This window comes from Serinus canaria, chromosome 5, assembly GCF_022539315.1.
Source record: "Serinus canaria isolate serCan28SL12 chromosome 5, serCan2020, whole genome shotgun sequence".
In the NCBI taxonomy this organism is placed as follows: domain Eukaryota; kingdom Metazoa; phylum Chordata; class Aves; order Passeriformes; family Fringillidae; genus Serinus; species Serinus canaria.
Window position 1 is genome coordinate 27,128,725 of NC_066319.1, and position 18,595 is coordinate 27,147,319.

At 38.4% G+C, this 18,595-nt stretch overlaps 1 protein-coding gene across 10 annotated transcripts in view; it reads left to right on the forward strand.

Moving 5' to 3' along the window:
* Positions 1 to 18,595, forward strand: part of DPF3 (double PHD fingers 3) — a 190,084-nt gene that overhangs the window by 143,175 nt on the left and 28,314 nt on the right. For 5 of the 10 annotated variants that reach the window (XM_009102017.4, XM_018907584.3, XM_018907582.3 and 2 more), the window contains one exon: positions 5,407 to 5,535. In XM_009102017.4, coding sequence (XP_009100265.1) covers positions 5,407 to 5,535 — 129 coding nt within the window. The other 5 variants (XR_007777730.1, XR_007777732.1, XR_007777731.1 and 2 more) reach the window with 4 other exon arrangements.

Genomic DNA, 18,595 nt, shown 5'->3' on the forward strand with positions numbered 1-18,595 from the left:
CCAGCCATCTCCCTCCTCTTCTGTCAAAGAAAGCCACAGTCCAGGCACTACTTTTCTTTTGCCTTCTTAAAGCCACGTTTTCATTTAATCATCACAGTGTAATGTCTCTGGTGAGCCTGCCTGGCTTGCACTGAGCCGTTCTGAGCAGCGAGCGGAGGGGCCGCGCTGCGGTTCCTTACACTGAGAGCCGAGGCGGGCAGGTGGCAAGGCCGGCGCAGCCAGCCGGGCCGCGGTCACCATGGAGACGGGCCAGGCCTGCCGGGGGGGACGAGGACAGGCACATGGAGACATGGCTTGGGATTATCTGTCACCGAGGCCTCCAAGGCGCTTGATGACTGCAAGTGCAGGCTCTTGGCTGGCGTTCTCCTGCTCAGGCAGACAGACATTGGACTTGCTCTTTGCCGGGGAGAAAAAGGGAGGAGCTGGAAAGGAAAACTAGCCCCATCTCAGACAAAGAGTCTTGTAAATTAAACAAAAAAAACCAACAAACAAAACACCAACAAAAAAAGCAATCCCACCCCTTTTCCTCCATCGTGAGGTGCACTGGCTTGACTCAGGCCTACATGCAGGGTCCTGCGGTCTCCATTGTGTTCTAAAGATTCTTGTTGCAAACAGAGTAAATGGCCCGATTCAAAGCCCTTTGAATTGAATTGAAAACCTCCAGTGTGCTTTATTGGTTTTGGATCAAACCCAGAAGAAACAGGTAAGAACTGGACAAAATGTGCTAGGAAAAATCCCTTTGTGTATGCATGTATCTCTGACTGTAGCCAATTCACTGTAATCATTGAAATAAATGATGCACAGCTCCACACCCCAGCAGCAAGGCATGCACTCCATGCATTCTCTCTCCATCGCTCTCCCAGCAATGTGGATATGCCAAAAAACAGGGATAAAATGCTGCCAAACCTAGGTGCATATCTTAAATTATGCATATCTTCAGTATTGGGCTGTATTACCTACATGCTGAAGAAATATTCGTGACAGTGATTTTTTTACCCTGTAGCAGAAAACCAGTATTTCTTTTAAGCACTGGTTCCACCTCACAAGTTTTTGAAGATTGTCATCCAAATCATCAAAATAATTTAACGTAGAAATCAGAAAAATCGATAGATATAAAGTTCTATTTATTTGGGGGTTTGTCTGTATATATTTTGAAGAACAACTATTTTAAATATCTGTACTCTGAGTTTTCTTTTTAAAAAACAGAGAAAAGAATTCCTTCTTCTGAACTTGCCTTCCATCCAAGATATTTTCTGCAGCCCTGAGAAGTAGAAAATTTCTACTTCTAATCTCTAAAAAGAGATTTTTATTGAGTCATGTGGCTCCAGGAGATGATGTAGAAAAGAAAATTCCTTATTTCTTGATGTTATTTCATTATAGGCAGCTTGCTTTTATTATTAAACTGAAACTATGTAGAAGATAACTTACAGGGTTTTTTTGGTTTCTTGGGAGGGGTGAAGGGAAGTTAGAATTCTGTTTAGAGCCTCTGCCTTCAAAATCAAGAATGCACATAAGGTATTTTATATATTTAAACTCAGTCAACTTGTTTAGTTTTCAGTTTTTGTCTACAGAACAAAGTTACTGTGTGATATACTACATAATTTATGTAATTTAACAAACTTACTTTGCTAAAAGACTACTGTGAATGATGATACCATATTTTAAGTAGTTCTTTATTCTGCTCAGCTTGTTATAGCTTGAAATTAACTTGATTAGGCTGAGAAGATAAAAAAAGTTTCAGAATAAGTGCATACCAAATTTATTTGGAAATACTGACTTTATTTTCACTCTGCATCCTGTCTTCACATGAATCACCTTTCAGGTTCAGGGAAGCTATTATTTGAACTGTGCAGATCTTTCCATGTCTCTCCTTAATCTATCTTATAAGTTTTAAATTATTTTAAAAATTTGTGTACTCAGTTTTAGGGGAGATGTATATGAAGACAGGGCTTTTGATGAAACCTGAAAACAACCCTAAGTTGAAATGGCAAGAGGCACTGATTTAAGTACACATCCTATAAGCAAACCTTAGCTCAGGCAATACTCAAAGCTTCTCAGAGCTTTTGATCTGTTTTTGCAGTTTGCAATGTAAAAAGAAAATAGAGGAGTTTTGAGTAAGATAGGACAAGGCCGTGGCTGGTTTTCAAGCCATTGCTTTAAAACAGTGTCTAATTGTGGGTGAATTTTTTTTTAACCAAATCCTTGGAGGCAATCACCTGATCTAAATGAGTCAAATCTCTGCTAGGGTGTTATTTCTTGCTAGTTGAGCTGTTTTGCTTTAACTTGCACCTTCTATTTGTTGATCACCTTATGCAAAAAGTGAATACCTAGTTAATTACTATGTCTCAGATGAAAAGCAGCAACATTAATCCATAGGAAATTAATTGGTTTTTCTTATGAATCCATAGTTTTATTGATTTAGGGGTGAGATTAGGGCTTTTCCTGCACGATACTCTGTTAATGAAGATTACGCATCAAATCTTGCCATTTTTCCTTTGTTTCCTAATTTCTTCATCATTTGTTAATGACAGTAAAATAGAATTAGAAAATCTGAGGATATATGCAAAAAAAAAAGTTTCTTTTGAAAGTAAGAACTCTGCCATCTGAAAATCTCTTTATTCTCAAACCTTCTGTGATTCTGCAGTGACTTAATTCACTGTATGGTACTGATCAAGAAAATAAGCTAAGTCAGGTTTGGTTCTAGTTTTTGCACATGTTAAAACAAAAAAATCCCCCAAAACATTGACGAGAATAACATTGCCTGGCTTGTTTGGCTTTAGAGATACATCATTTAAGATATCATTAATGTAACTTCGGGAACTTCTCATCTGTGTATGACTTTTTAGGCCTGATATCTCTATCACACTCTACTGAACCAGCTTAATAAGTGAGCACACAGACACTCAGATTAAGATTAAATAAATTGGAAGAAAACAAGGAAGAAAAGAAAGGGGGAAACAAGGAAAAGAAAGGAAAGAGAAGACAAAATAAGAGAAGAGCAATCCAACCGGATGCTTATTCCCTTTCCAGTAGTCTGGGAGAATCCCTTCAGCTTTATCACACTCAGCAAATACCCTCCACCTCTCTCACACACTGCAGATGAATTGAGCAGTGTATGTATTTTTGTCCCATTTCCAGTTTGACGGTCAGTAGATCTTATGGCCATAATCCATGTTGAAAAAATTTAAGTCAGTATACACAGAGTGTTAATTACACCACTGTGAGCAGTGGTAGAAGTGGAGCTCTTTCCTAGGTCTGCTGGCTGGCACCCCGACTGCTTTTTTTATTTGTGGCCTTGCCACAGGATTTTTGTGTGTTTGAGAATAAGCCAGTTTCACACTCTACCTCCAAGTCTTTCAGCTTTAAAATGCAATGCAACCTCACCATGAGACTTATTTAGGGTCCAGAACACTTTGGTTAGAATCAATGGCAAAAGAGGCTTTTGATCTCACTGAAGGTTAATAATAGGATCTTCGTATCTGTAAGGCAGTTTAAGAAACTTGGATGAAAGGTGAAATAATTTAATAAGGGACAACAAGCAAAAAAGTCACTGAATTCTGAGCTTGCTGAGTTTGCATTGCACGTGGCCTGTCTGTAGATGCAGAATAATATAAAGAGGTAATTACTTAACTTTTTCAAACTGGGGCTGCAGTGGGAAATATAAATCCTAGGGAGGTCTGTTTTTTATACGCAAAATATGTACCAGCTACAACTTTATGATCATTTAGTTACAGGTCTTAAAATGAGCCGGTGTACTAGACTTCCACCTGGTTCCTGTTCTTTTTTTGCTTATCTTGCATGCATATATTAAATGCTTTCCTAGAACAGACAAAGTGCTAATCTAACACTGGAAGCTTCTCTCTTTTTTTGAGAGAGTTGGGAATCTGTCAACCAGGATCATTTCAGAGCAAAGTCCATTGTTTAGTAAACACTGTCAGGATCTCCACGACCACAGAGGAAGATAGTGATGTATTTGCAGCCTTATAGGTTTTAATTTTCTTCTTAATTTTACCTTACCTGGAATCTTTTAGTTATCAATCTCCAAAAGTTCAGCTGATCAACATCTGGAAATAAATGAGCAACTAGATGCACTCAAACCAGAAAAGCAGATTGAACTTGGAGGAAATTTTAATTTTAAGTGTATGTCTTGGACTGCTACCAGAAGCCCTTTAGAATGTCATTGTTCTTTGGGGAAAATTTGAATGTGGACAAAAAGACCATTAATAAAGACTGTCAAAACATCTGTTAAAAATCTGCAAGTTACAAAATATGCATTAAAAAGATAATTAAATAAAGATGGTACAGTCTCAAGTTCTTTATTTTCTCATTTGTAAAATTCATGCAGTAGGCTTAGGCCAGGTATACCTACTGGCATATAGCTGGATTTTTTATGTTCGAAGAGAAGAAGCAACGACAAAGACCAACCATTACCTCCACTCTCTTCCTCAGTTCATAGTTAGAGTGTACAGGAAGATGTTTTCCTTCTCTGGAGAGCAGAGGAGGGAAATGGCAGTTGTGAGCAAGAAAAAAAGGACATTGCTGTTCTGCTCAACTAAGAAGAATGCAGAAGACCTCTGCCTTTCTCTTCTTCCAAAGGGATCTGCATCCTCCTTTACTTAAGATCAGTGTGTGTCTGCTCCTTTCCAAGTATTCCTAGCTGGACAATAATAATATAATCTTGCTCCTTTTTTCTTGGCTGAAACAGTTTTAAACTCTACTGGTTGTGTCTGCCCCAGGCTCACTCTGCTGGGGTAGTGTTGGACCCTTCCTGCTCATCCAAGGGAACATGACTGCTGTAGGGGCCTTAAGTTTTGGGCAAAACATCTCCAAACGGCTTTGTCTGTGAATATTCAGGAGCTTTTGAACCAACCTTCTGGCTAAAGACATCCTGCTACTTAGAGATGTAGTCCCCTAAGAAGCTACTTGAAATAAAGCCAGTAAAGGTACCTATCACCCCATCTTCCCACTGTTGTTTTTTGAGTTTTGGAGACTGTATTTTTCCTTCATGAATTTGTATTTTGTGAGATTATGATGATGACTGTTGCCTGAAAAACCAGATTTGGCTTACTGACAACATAGGTCTTATCCTGCCTCAGGGATTGCCTCTATACCTGTATGTTTCAAGTCCCTGAACTGTAAAGGCATATCTGGACGCATGTCCTTGAGAAGGAGCAGTCTGGCTGGGATTATAACGGAAATAGTAAAGGGCATTTCAGGCAAAATAGATACAACCCACGGTGTACTTAAAATGGAGGTGGTTTATGCAGTTCACTTTTTGTTCCGATTGAAAATGTTTCGGGAAGACTGTGGCCTGCAAACTCACTGAGCTAACACCATATCAAGGATAAGGGGCAAATGTCCAGGTGAATGCTCTTGTAGTAAATCTGATTTCTAACCCAACTACAGCCCAGAAAGGACCAGACGGGGTCATCATTCCCAATAACTACTGTGACTTCTGCCTCGGAGGCTCCAATATGAACAAAAAAAGTGGCCGGCCTGAGGAACTTGTATCGTGCTCAGACTGTGGGCGCTCTGGTAGGTGACTTCTTCTTGCATCTTTGTTGTACAAAGGCATTTGTGTGATTTGGTTTTTGCACCTTCTGAAGGTTTTGAAGAAAGGCAGCATATTTGGGAAGGGATAGAAGATGGAATCTTACCTCTTCTCTGTGTTTGTGGGAGAGGATGACTGAAAAAAATGTATATTATAATCCCCATTGTTGGATTCATATATTTAAGCTTATGAAATAATGAAGTTTTAGTTTATTTATTGGCTTTTGGGAACATTGGTTCATGTACTAGCTGTTCTTCACATGGAAGGAGAAAATCCTACGACAATTTTACAGAATGGTCTCTGTCTTTAAATGCTGTAATTACAACTATAAATTACTTACAAGATTTATGAAAGTTGCATGACAAGCATTCCCATTGATTACACATTTCATGCATTTCTTCATCCAAAAAAGAAAGAGGGAGAAAATTACAGGGTAGGTATGGGGCTAGCTGTCAAGAATTATCCTCTTACAAGATGACTATCATTAGTTTTGTCTAAAAAGGTTTTTATTTCTCCCTTCCCTTCTCTCTTTTTAAATGTAAGCAATTGTGTCTTTCCCATTCCCATTTTGAGCTGTCTTTATTTCTGGGCTGTTGTTTTCTTCCTTCCTTTCTTACTTTTTTTTTCTTTCTTTTCTTTATCTTTTTTTTTTTTTGGAAAATTTTATACCAGCTGAACAGTTATTTATAGCTCATATAGGAGGTAGTGGTGGTGGTAGATGGAACTGGGAGACCTTTAACAACTGCATATTCCAGAACTGGTCCAAATTTCCACTTGTGATATTTTTGTTTCGTGGTGATACTAGTGGTAATAAAATGGTGATATAGAAATCTGAAAACCAAGGAGGCCTTGAAATTCAGTATGAATGCTGCTCCTTCTATACTGTAGTCACTGAAAGATGTCTGTTGCTTCATGGCTGAAATGTGATGTGGAATGTTCTCATGCCAAGGAAATGGCCTTTTTATGCTCCTGCTGAAATTTATAGTAAGCCTATTAGCACATTCAATGGGAGAACGATTAGACTCTCTCTGAAATTGCCTTCTGCAGTTGTTGTGACCTCTGAAGACATTGTGAAATAAGACTGGTCACCAGAGGATCAATGGCAACTCCTTTGGTTTTCTCCAGGGGCATCCTTACGAATGCTGTGCAGTCAGAGACATGGACCTTTTAGTGTACACGTGATTGCTTCTACTAACTGAAGGGGAAAGTCCATGGGGTCTGTGGTGCCATCTTGGAAGATTATTGCCCTTTGCCTTGATTGTTATATTTCAATATAACTAATTTCAGCATTGTCCTGATATGGCACAGTGAGATGGAGCCATATTTTATTGCTACTTAAACATTGCTATTGTGGTTGTATTAGATTGCAACACAAATATATAAATTCTCTTGATTCCTTAGTGTGATAGAACAAGTAGATCAGCCTGTAGCCTAAACTGTGCCAAATCAGTTCCATTAAATGCTATCCTTGTACAAATTCTGACCCACTTGGGTCATTCATAGGGTCTGCAATGCTGTGACTGATGTGTGATGAAACTGATTAAGGTATAACCACACACTAATCTCTAAACTAAAACAATGAAACCTCTTTGGTGTCTGCCATCTTTCTCTTTTATAATAATGGAGAATATTTTCATTACACTGAAAGAGAGATCATGGAAATTATATTGCTTCTTCTGTTCACAAAGTCAGTAAAATTACATTTCTACAATATTTTATCTACTATTTATTTTGTTATATCTTTTTTTTTTTTTTTTTTGTGAACAGGATTTCCTTCTTTCTGTCTCAAGCTATGCAGTGTATTGTTATATGGCTGATTCCTGTAGCTGGAGCAGGGACCCAACAGTTGGTTGCTTAATTACATGCTACTGTTTGTGAATAACAAAATAGCTGTTCCCTAAAATCTCACACTTCAAATTTGCTGGGGCAAAAGAGATATCTTTTTCTCTACCATCCCTAAAGAGGGAATTTGGAGGTCATACTATTAATCACATAAAAAGTTTGTCTGAGAGAGAAAACAAACCTCAATTTCACAGATTTCAGCATTTGACTTCTCTTTTTAGGAGTCTTCTTATGGTTGTTGTTGCCGTTATTGGTATTGTGTGGAGAATTTCCTGTTCCATCTTGAAAGTTGGATTGACTCACACAAATTTGCACTTTCCAGTGTTTCCCAAGATGGGTTACTTCTCAGTTGTTTTAGTTGTTGAACTGTATATATTAGTTTTGGATTTTTTTATTTTTGAAGGACATGCCATGAAATTTGTATTAAAGTATTGTTTTAGATACTTTCACTTAGTCTTCTAAATGTATTTAATTTTGTCTAAGGAGGAGGTTCTTTAGGATCAGGTGAAGAACAGGGATAAAAAGTAGTCCTGAGGTTGATGAGGTATCTAATGCTTACATTTCTATAGCAGAAAATTTGTGACTGTTGATGCCATTGTGCTTAGAGCTAACAGTGTCTCGTTACTTACATGGTCTAAAAATATTTTAAAATTGATCTAAGTAATCATGAGGAAATATTTTACTGTCTTTTGAAGAGAGGAAAACATGATTAACCCTTTCGCTGCTGTAGCTATGGGCACCTGTGGTGTTTGTAGATTTTTTCCTAGGAAAGAGGAACCGATCCTTTGTTACTTTTCTCACTGCAGTTCTACCTCTATGCTATGTTGTTGGGGTGCGCGGGCACATACAAGCACACACCTATGAGCTTGATAGTCTGACTTGCTTAATGATAATGAAAATGATGAAAAAAATGATGATGATGATGCCTGTTGCTTAACCCATGTGCTGATATATTCATCATACATGTCAGCTCATTTGGGAAGAGAAGGCAGGAGGGACGAAGCAGCGCCAGCACGCACTACGGAGGACTTGTTCGGTTCCACGTCAGAAAGCGACACCTCGACCTTTCATGGCTTTGACGAGGACGATGCAGAAGAGCCTCTCTTGAGCCGAGGAGGTGGCTGTGGTGGCAGGTCTCCCTCTGCAGACAAAAAGGGCGGCTGCTAAAATAACTAAAAAGACACAAACTCTGAGCTGTCCTTTTCACTACTAAGAATATTATTACATTTTTCGTTTTTGGTTTTTTTTTTTTTTTTAATTTTAGGTCCTCTTGGGTTTTTGGTTGGTTGTTTTTTTCCCTCCTTCCCCCCCCTTTTTTTTTTTTAATTTTAATTTTTGTAATTTTTGTTATGTTTTCCCTGTGGGGTGTACACTGAAAGCACAAGCATTTAAAGCTCTTGACAACTACTTTGAAGAGACAGAAGGTTTTTTATTTTCCTGTTTTGTTTTTTTTTCTTTCTCTTTTTTTTTTTCATTTTAATTTGGTTTTATCACACCTCCCCTCCTTATCTTTCTCTTTGGAAACATAAAAAGTGGATTTAATATTTTTTTTAATAGTGAGCAGAGTTGATTTTCTTGTCTTTTAATATATATATATATCTGCAAACCACAAAAAATACAGATGGGTTGGAGAACAGAAAGTAAACCCAAATAGTTTTTTTTAATTATTATTATTATTTATATATTCTATGTATTATTAGAAAAACTACTTTTTAAATAAAAAAATAGAAAAAAAAAACAACAAAAAAACAACGGATGTCCACTTGATAATAGAACTGTTTCTAGAGAACCACTGTGGGTGGACTCTATCAAGGGACAAGGAAACCCTTGATGTGACGGCATCTGCGTCTTGAGATTTTGCACTTACTGTAGCATGTGAAGTCTGGCTCTTCTCGTACATCTGCTACGCCACAGCCTGAAAATGCAAGCAGCACCATCGAAGACCATGGCCTTGGGGAACACATTTCCATCTCCTTTGGACACCTTTACACTCAATAAATCTCCTCTCTGCATCCCTTCATGTCTTCCCCACACTGTTCCACTTTTTTTTCTTTTCCTTCACCTTTCACTTGATGGACAACCATTTCCAAGCATAGGGATGGAATATGAATGGCAAGTCATAGACATCGCAAAAAAAAACAAAAGGAGGAGCAGAATCCTGGAAGAAATGACATGGAAAAATACCTCACCTATACTTTTCTTTCCATTTTTAAATTTCAATTCAGAGCATTTTTTCCTGTGTTGCCCTGTATTTTTTCTCTCTGTAGTGTCTCACAAGACACTTTATTTGCTTTTTAATGGCTTCTTTTGAAATAAACCAAAGCAATACTAATTAAAGTTCCAAGGGCAATGGAGAAGAGAGTGACTTCCTTCCCAGCGACTTTCCCAGAGAGGAGGAAACATCCAGCAGGATTTGAAAGGTATGTCTGAGCTGAAATGTCTTTCACCCAATTGTGAAATTTCTTGCCTTGGCTTTTCAGCAGACTCCTGACTGAGCTTTGTTGTAGCAGCAAGTCCCATAGATTAAATTGCATTACACGTATGTGCCACATTCATGCCCCTGTTGAAACTAATGGAAGTTTTGTGAGAGCAGGATCCACACTTGCATACAGTCAGAGGTGATGCAAAAGGAGACAATATGTAGTTCTGTTTTGCTGTCCTAGTGCAGGCAAAAATCTCCCTGGAGCAGGGGCAAGGTTAAGTTCTAAAGATCTATTTTTTACTAATGTACGTAACGCAAAGAGGGGGAAATCCTGACCTGATTAAAAGCAAAGGCAAAAGAGACATTTCTCTGGACAGTGCCTAATCCTTAAACTGTAGGTGTGTGTTATTGATACCAGAGTAAAAGCCTTAGCCTTGCGATATGGAATTTGGATATGTACAATGAAACAAGCCAGACCAAATGGACTCCATTTTCCCTGCTTCTTTGCTAGGGTAGTCTGTCTGTGAGAGCAATTTCAACTTCCTCCCCCACCTTCCAACCTTGTAGAAAAAGAGAAACAATTCAGTCTCTTGACTTTTTTATTCTCTTTAGACATGGAAAGAGCAGTGGCTAAATTCTGCTTTTAGGTATGCAGGCATAAATCCAGAATATGAACTAACTGATGTCTAGATTACATTAATACTCTGCCTTCAGGATGCTGTTAGAAAACATTACAAGTACCTCTGTATGTGTACATCAAAGGACAGTGCATGCCAGAGCCATGCACTCTTGCCTGGAGAAAGCCTTGTTTAAGCTTTCCCCATTTTGACAATTCTTTTCTGTTGCTATTGTGTTACTCCTGATTTATTATAACTAATCAAGTGTCAAATCAATTATATTTTGATGTAATGCTGTCAATGAGAAATGTGCTTTAACTGATAAAAACGTTCATTTCTTCCACAACCAGTCCTTTTTTTTCTCCAAAACAGTGCGAGATAAATAGATAATGTTTTGCTACTCTTCTGTATTCACTAAAATTCAGTCCTTGCAGCACCTGAATTAGGTTGCTGAAAACCTACCCAAGTACATCTTTCTGAAGAACTCCCATCACTGTATAAACTACAGAGCAGGCATACTCTAAATGGAGTTTTTCCAAGTGGAGTCCTTAACATTGTCTTTTGTGAGCCATGCCTAACGCATTGTGGGCTCTTTTGGAATACAAACAATAATCAGATGCCCATAATTCATTAAGTCTTGAATTAGTTTCACAAATGCAGTTACTATAACAATGCATACAGTCTTAATCCTTTTGCAATCAAACCACCCATCTTTGTGACAACTAAGTGACTAACTACCCCTTTCTGAGGGTAGCACAGTACCTTCAGAAAGAAGCCATAACAGCTCAGGAAGTGCATAAAAATTGCCAGCTGACATTTATTACAGATAGCATAGAAAATATCTTCACAGCTATATATATCATTAATGTGTATATGGATGCTCACTCATTCAATATAGTCCTAAAAGACCAAGTAAGATAAAATTAATTCACTTTTATGTAGTGAGAGTAGTTCTTGGATTCCTCAAGATGCCTTATGAGATTGAGATAACCAACATGAGTTTAGTCCAGCAGGATGAGCAGTGTGGTGGTGACCATAGGAAGGCATTGGTCATAGTGAGGAAATTAGGATGTAGAGTTGGAAGCTAAAAGAGTACTTGTTTAAGCTAGGTTGTAAAGTGGAGTTAATGGTGAATATGGCATGGAGTGATACTATGGAAATAAATATTCTCAGGATATGTAGTGCTGGAGTGAAGGCTGGGAACAAGGAAAGAAGGTTGGTAGTTTCTGAGTCGATGGAAGATGAAAGCAAAGCAAAGGGGCTGCTAGACAAGACCCTCTCATGAGGGGAAGATGACAATGTTAATGAGGCAGAAAATATACAGGAGAATGTTTCATAAGTGCAATTAAAAAAACAAAATAAAGGACTCTGACACTAGCATAATCAACTCAGAAATGAGAGAACTGCACAGTATCAATTGTATCTTAAAAGGGCACGTAGGTCCCAAACCTAGGGAGGCATAAAAAAAGTTTGCAATGTGAATTCTCTTTTGTAACTAAACATTTATCTTTGAAATCAGAATGAAATGTGATGCTCTTTATTTACCAGTGATTTCAGCAGTTCGATGAAACTTTCTGTTCTTTATAAATACTTCGAAGGTGTATCCCTTCAATTAATCACAACCCTGGCTATTCCAGTTCTCCTCCAGAGATGTCCTTCTTATTACAGGAAGGTTGGCACAAGACTTTCCAAAGAGTCTCCTGAAACACATGTTCCCAACAAACCACATATCAAAATAAGACAACCCCAATGTGAAATGTGAACAAAGGGGTGTTTCCTTTCAGGCCCTTAATGCAGACTTTTCTATGTTAAATCACATAAGCTGTCTCCTCAGGCACCTTTCCACTGCTCCATACTAAAGGATTTTCAAAAACACACATAGTTTCTGGAGTCCTCCTCTGCTAACTCTGATTCACAGATGAGAGCAGGAGAATAAAGGAAGAGGCATGCTGCTCAAGCAGCTTATAAGGGAGAGGAAAGGCTACATGGAGTGGGCACTGATCCTTAGCCTATTCCCTTTTGAGGCATTTAATTAGTTAAAATTTTAGCAGGGACAGACCTCAGCTCTTCCACGAAAACAGTATAAAAGTTCAAGCATGATATTATACATTGGCATAGAAGTTAAAAAGTAAAAGGAGAAACAGGCATGTGATAGAAGAGGAATGGAACTGAAATCTGACTTGCTTCACTTTGCATCTCTTCCCTTCACCCAGACACCCCCCTGTTTTGTGGGCTGTATATTCATTTCTTGAATATGTAATGGTGCTTGGAATAACATCATATGTATGTGGTAAGGTCATAAATGATGAATGCTGAAACAAAGGCCAGAGAGAACTTTACCACTGACTTCAGAAGGATTACCAAGGGCTTTCTTAGCTATTGCTTTTATTGAATGAAACCTCTCTGTTAATACAGTTGCTGGTATGGTGTGGAGGAGCTCTGAGATGGCCATTTGTTTCAGCAGAATGTGTTATTAGAGTCCCCTCCCCGCATTGTTTTGCCTTTGAGCTTTTACATTAGTTATTCATTTTGAGTTCCATTTTGCCATGTTACAGACCTCAGCTTAGGCTCTTGATTGAAGACAGAGACTCAGTTTGCTGCCTGCTGATGCATGGAGCAAACAAGAACTGCACCCAGAGAGTCAGAGTCCGGACAGTGCTGGGGCACCACTGTGTTCTCTCAAGCCTGCTTTGCCTCTCTTTGGTTAATTCTTGCAATCATATTTTGAGATGGGCCCTAAAATAATAGTTCAAATACCATAAGACTATGGAGTTTTCAAAGCCTGGCTCTTCGTGCAATTTGCCTCTTCCCCATGGCAAACAGTTTTACTGAATCAAATCCTCAAGCAAACATTGTATTGACCCCACTGGGAGTCATCTTATTATAAAATCTGCAAAATATGCCCAGTGTGTTTTGTGCTGTTACATATGTAGATGTTTCCAATAAACACTCATTTCATAGCCTCTTTTTTTTTTTCTTATTTATATTAAATTTGTAGCTATAAGTAAATTATGAGGCACATGCATGAGTTCATGCTCACATAGGGTTATTTTGAAAAACCTCTCAGTGCAGGAATTCAGCTGGGATGAGTTTTTGCTGACTAAGCTATTACAATAAACTCTACCAATCTTTGTTCTCTTTGCCAGATATCTACCAGTGTTGAAAAAAACCCCAACTTGTATAAATACCATACAATACTGAAATTGAGTCAGAACTATTTTGGTGTCCCTGTCTGTATTTCCATGAATGCTAAGTTGCCAATTTCAGAGAAGACAAATGGCAATAACATATCGGACAAACCCCAGCTCTTGGGATTTCCAGGCCTGTTAGCTCTGTTAAGAGGATGCTGCCAGTTCATATCTCTGACTTATTCTTTTGGTGTCTGGCAATTCCTAAGATTTTGGACCTTCATTTAGTCTAGAACTGATATGAGAGATGTGGGAAGATATGGGAAGAGGCACTTGCATTTTGTGAAAATAAAGAGATGATTTTATTTGCTATCTAATCCTGCTCAGGATCTTGGCAGCATGTAACTTAGTCGATTTATGGAATAAATGCAATGAAAAATGCAATCTTTCATTCTTTCCAGAAGTTATTGCATTACTGCTACCCCATGTGTATCATTTAGACTTCTGAAAATGTCTTTTGTGCCATGCTGTATATGCTTGTGGCTCCCTACAAATAATTAGTAATAGAGGAAGGTAATTAGAACAGGATTTCATAAGCAAAGGTCTTAACCTCTACTGAAGAGACAGCTATCTAAGCTGAATGATGAAGGTTATTTAATAATGTTCCCAAGAAGAAAGACTGACAGTGTGCAGTGCCTTTCTTTTTGATATGCTTTTTATTATTCTGTTTGTTTGCTTTGTGTTCATTTATGGCTTCCACAGTCAGTTGAAACTGAATCTGTTGAACTATATTTTCAAGGAACTAGAATGGAAGCAATGTTGGAAGTTTGGTTTGTGCTGTTTCTGTTTTTGGTTTGTTTTTTTTTTTTTTCTGAACACGTGCTTTTTTCGTCTGCTTGAGTTTGTTTAGTTTTACTTTGTATTGCCTTTCCCTCTGCAGTCAGCCCTGCCCTCATGGATTCCAGCAGCCTTCAAGCAAAACATTTCAGAAGAAGACCGAGAGAAGCCAAGATGCTTTGATACTTCTTTCCTTGCCCTGAGTCTTCTGTACCTGAGTTTCATCTGGCACAGGAGTCGGGACTGTGGGAAGTTGGCTGCCAACTGTTGAGAGAAGTTCTGGGGATGCCCTGAGCTGGTGCAATACAAGAAGTTTTTTGAAGTTGTGATTTCACTTTCTTTTAAGTGTGTGTATAAACCCAGGTCAGACTGGAATTGATCTACAGTAGAACTGACTGAAAAACAAACAAACTGAAAAAGACAACTATTTTATTTATTTCGATATTTAAGAAAGAAGTGCTGAAGTTGCACAGTATTTTTGTTTGAAATACATTTTACTTCAAATTTTAAATGCAATTTTGTGAAGACATGAAATTTTAAAAAGCACTTACTGTAAAATAAAGACTGAATATTTACTTTAAGGAAAAAAACTTTTTTTTAAAAAGTGAAAATAAAGGTCAACTCTGCTCTCTCTCTTACTTTAAAGAAGCCATTCATACATGTGCTGGGTATCTTTGTTTTTTGAAAATTGATTGTGGTAAGTGAAGATTGTTCTGGTTTGTTTTCTCTTTAACAATATTATCCTGTTAGATGCTTAAAACCTACTTTGCTGTACTGTGTTAGGCACAAAAACTGTTGGAGTAGCGAAGACCAGGCTCAGTGGTTGAATTTTTTTTTTTGTTACCAGATTTTGTGTCCATTTCAAAGGACTGTCTTCTCCCAGTAGGATTGATGTGTCTCTTCTGTATGGCAGAAGAGGTTTGCTCTTGAGCAACTCTGTGAAATACTTCTGCTGAAAGAGGGCTTTAAGAATTGAAAACAACTCTGATCATTTTTGTATTATTTTTTGCTTTGATAATTCCACAGCTGATTGTGAGTTGGTTGTAAGGGAAGTATCTAAATATTAGGTTCTAATGGCATGGATCTTGCTGTCAAGGATGATGTCATGTATAGAAAACTTGTGGATTTCAGCCCTTTCTGAAGTGGTAGTGGACTATGAAAATCATGCAGGTGCAAGCATGTGTCTGCAATCAGCAACAGGGGTTACTATGCAGGAGAAAAAGACGAGTTCCCACAGCTGCAATCCTAAATTGTCCTGTGAGGCAGCAGGGAGGGATGGTCACATCCCAAATTCTGAATTGTTAGGCATTGTCCCTGTGAAAAAGGAGGGTTTTGTTGGCTGCTTGCAGTGGATAGCACAGGTCTGCTCAGTGTCTTGTGTGATGAGGTCTAGGAGGGATGCAGGATAGCCTTGTGTCCTAGAAGGCTTGGCTCTGTCTGGCACTCCTGTTTCAGAGGAGAAGCAAACTGAGGGCAAAGCACACCAACAATTATTGGGATTGACCCTCAGGGTTTAAGCAGAAAAGCAGTAGTTTTGTTAATGTGGCTTACATTGTCTTTCAGAATGAAAAAACTATGTCTACAAAAATGCATGCTGACTAGGGGAAGCTGACAGAAAACCTGATACTGTCTTGTGGTTCCTGCACATCTAGAACACAAACCTCACCTCACTGAGAGGTTTCCATGTGTCAGTAGCAGCAGATTTTTTTAATCTTCTCCCTTTCCCTTCTCCCACTTCTTCCCAGATTAAAACATCAAGTCAAAAATAACCATGTAAGGTAGTCCTGTTCAAACTGAATTAAATGACAGTTTGTGTCCTAATTGGGCTCTTTAGCAGGATGGGTTTGCTTTGCTCATGTTGTTGATTTCTAAACATGCAGTGGGGAACTGCCTCTAGAGAAAAAAAAAAATCATTTCATCAAAATACAAGACGCACAACTGTAATGAAGATTTGAAAACTGTAGGGTCTGTGTTCAGTTTGTGTAATATTCCTTCCAAATAAAAGTTCTGCTTCTAGCATCCCTACTGTATAGTCCTCTGTAAATATTACTTTCCCAAAGCAATTCCACAACGCCTTTTTTAGTGCAAATAATCTTCTTTTAAAAAGACATTGTTGAGTAACATATATGTACATTTCCTTTTCTAAGCTCTCCATTGTTTATAATACTCTCTTTGAAGCTAAAATAAAACTTCCTCCTCTATTGATTTTGTTTCCCTTTTCCATTTTGTAAATTATGACTTTTGTCCCTGGATTTTGTTTTGTATTTCCTAATGAACCATGACATTAACCAAGAATTATCTTAATTCTTCTCTTTTACTTTCTCTTCTCCATTCATTGGACTGCAGAAAATGGTCCTGTTGCTTGCTATAGTGAAGGTAGGGATGCAATAAAAAAGTGTTTCTGTATAGGACTTATTAGAAGAGTTTTTTTCATCATTTGGTGATAATAGAGTATCTTCCTAAATGTGTTTGTATTTGAACGCCCTTCTTCATGAAATTAGTAGAGTTGCATTAAGGTAGTCTGGAGTCAAAGGTGGAGTCTAAGCTATATGACAGCTATTTGCATAGATTTTAGTGACATTGACTTAAGGAGTCCTGCCCCTACCTATGCAGTTTCCAGTGTCCAGCCACTGGAGTAACTGGAAGCTGTGGTTCCCTTTGCATTTCACAGTAAAGGCATGAACCTTCCCTTTCTTCTTACATGTATTAGATTAATGATATGGCTGTATAGAATGAAAAGAGGAAGGGGAAATACTGTTTTAGATTAGACACTATCTTTTTAGGAAACTCTGTGTGTGACCTCTTCCCTAATGTGTTATTTTTCATAAAGCTCTGTTATACAGATGGGCTCCTACCTGCCTGATTCTTAACAAGTGTGTGACAGACTGTGTGTCTTTGTGGCAGATGAAGGAAGGAAGGAAGGAAGGAAGGAAGGAAGGAAGGAAGCAGGAAGGAAGGAAGGAAGGAAGGAAGGAGTAGGAAGGACAGGAAGGAAGGTAGGCAGGACAGGCACGTGAAGGCAGGACGAAGACGGAAGGAGCAGGAAGGCAAGGATGGAAAGGCATACGGAAAGAATGAAAGCAAGAACTGCTTGTGGCATCAGTGCACTAGGTCATCTCCCATTCTAACATCCATTGTCATTTTCACTGTCCTCAGTGTGATGATGTACAGTTTAGAGCGAGACATTTTTGCTAAGGTACCCAGGAGTGAGCATGCATGTTGAAATTGGCCTTTATGGATGTCTGTCAACACCTGGTTGAGATGAAAAGGATCCTTCCCACCACAGCAGAGCTGTTGTTATAGGCTGTCAGAGTCCAAGGAATGTCTCTAAATAGGTCTTATTACTTTGAATATTTTTGTGCCTTTTTTTTTTCTTTTTCTCTTTCTAATTTTTAAAGCCACAGGCCTGGAATTAGAAATGGTAAAGAAAAAAATTAGTTTTGCTAAATTATCTGAACAGATAAGCCCCTGACAGATTTATGCTGATATAAATAGATCTTCTTTTCCTGTTTGGAGAATGGCTCATGCCAGTGAGAGTGAGGGATGGCAGCAGGAAGGACTAAAAGTGTCTTTCAGCCCTGCAGCAGTTAATGGGTGCCCCCAAAGCTGTATTTCCCTGGACTGAGACTGAGCTGAAGGCCAACAAGTCTGAAGGCTGGAATCCTGTTTTCTCTGGGTGGAGTGAAAACAGCATCAGCTAATTTGCTTTGGCCTGAACTAGCATATTGCACTGGTTTAAGATTTATTCCAAATTTTTGCCTGCAATCAGAAAAAAAAATCTGATTAAATTTGCATCTTGGATTTGTGAGTCCTACTTGTATTTAAATCCATCAGCCTATAGATGATAAAGAAAACTCATAACACTTTCTCTCTAAACCCAAGCTTTTAATTCTCATTAGCAATGGCATAGACTTCTCTGTACCCTATCCCATCCTTGGTGTTGAAGGTGGATGAGTAAGACCTCAACTACATAAGGCATGCATAGCAGAGCACATAAGCAATGACTACTGGGCTGGGTGTGTCCAAATTGTGGCTTGATGTTTTTAAGACCTCCATTATCCCTTGGAAATCGTTGTATAAAGATTGTATTGTCTGCTGCACTAAAGCTGGACATTTGCCACAGTTAAGCCCTAATTTTGATTTTAATGACATAATAGGAGAGCCATCCATCTGTGGCACCTCACCAGAATATTTTGAA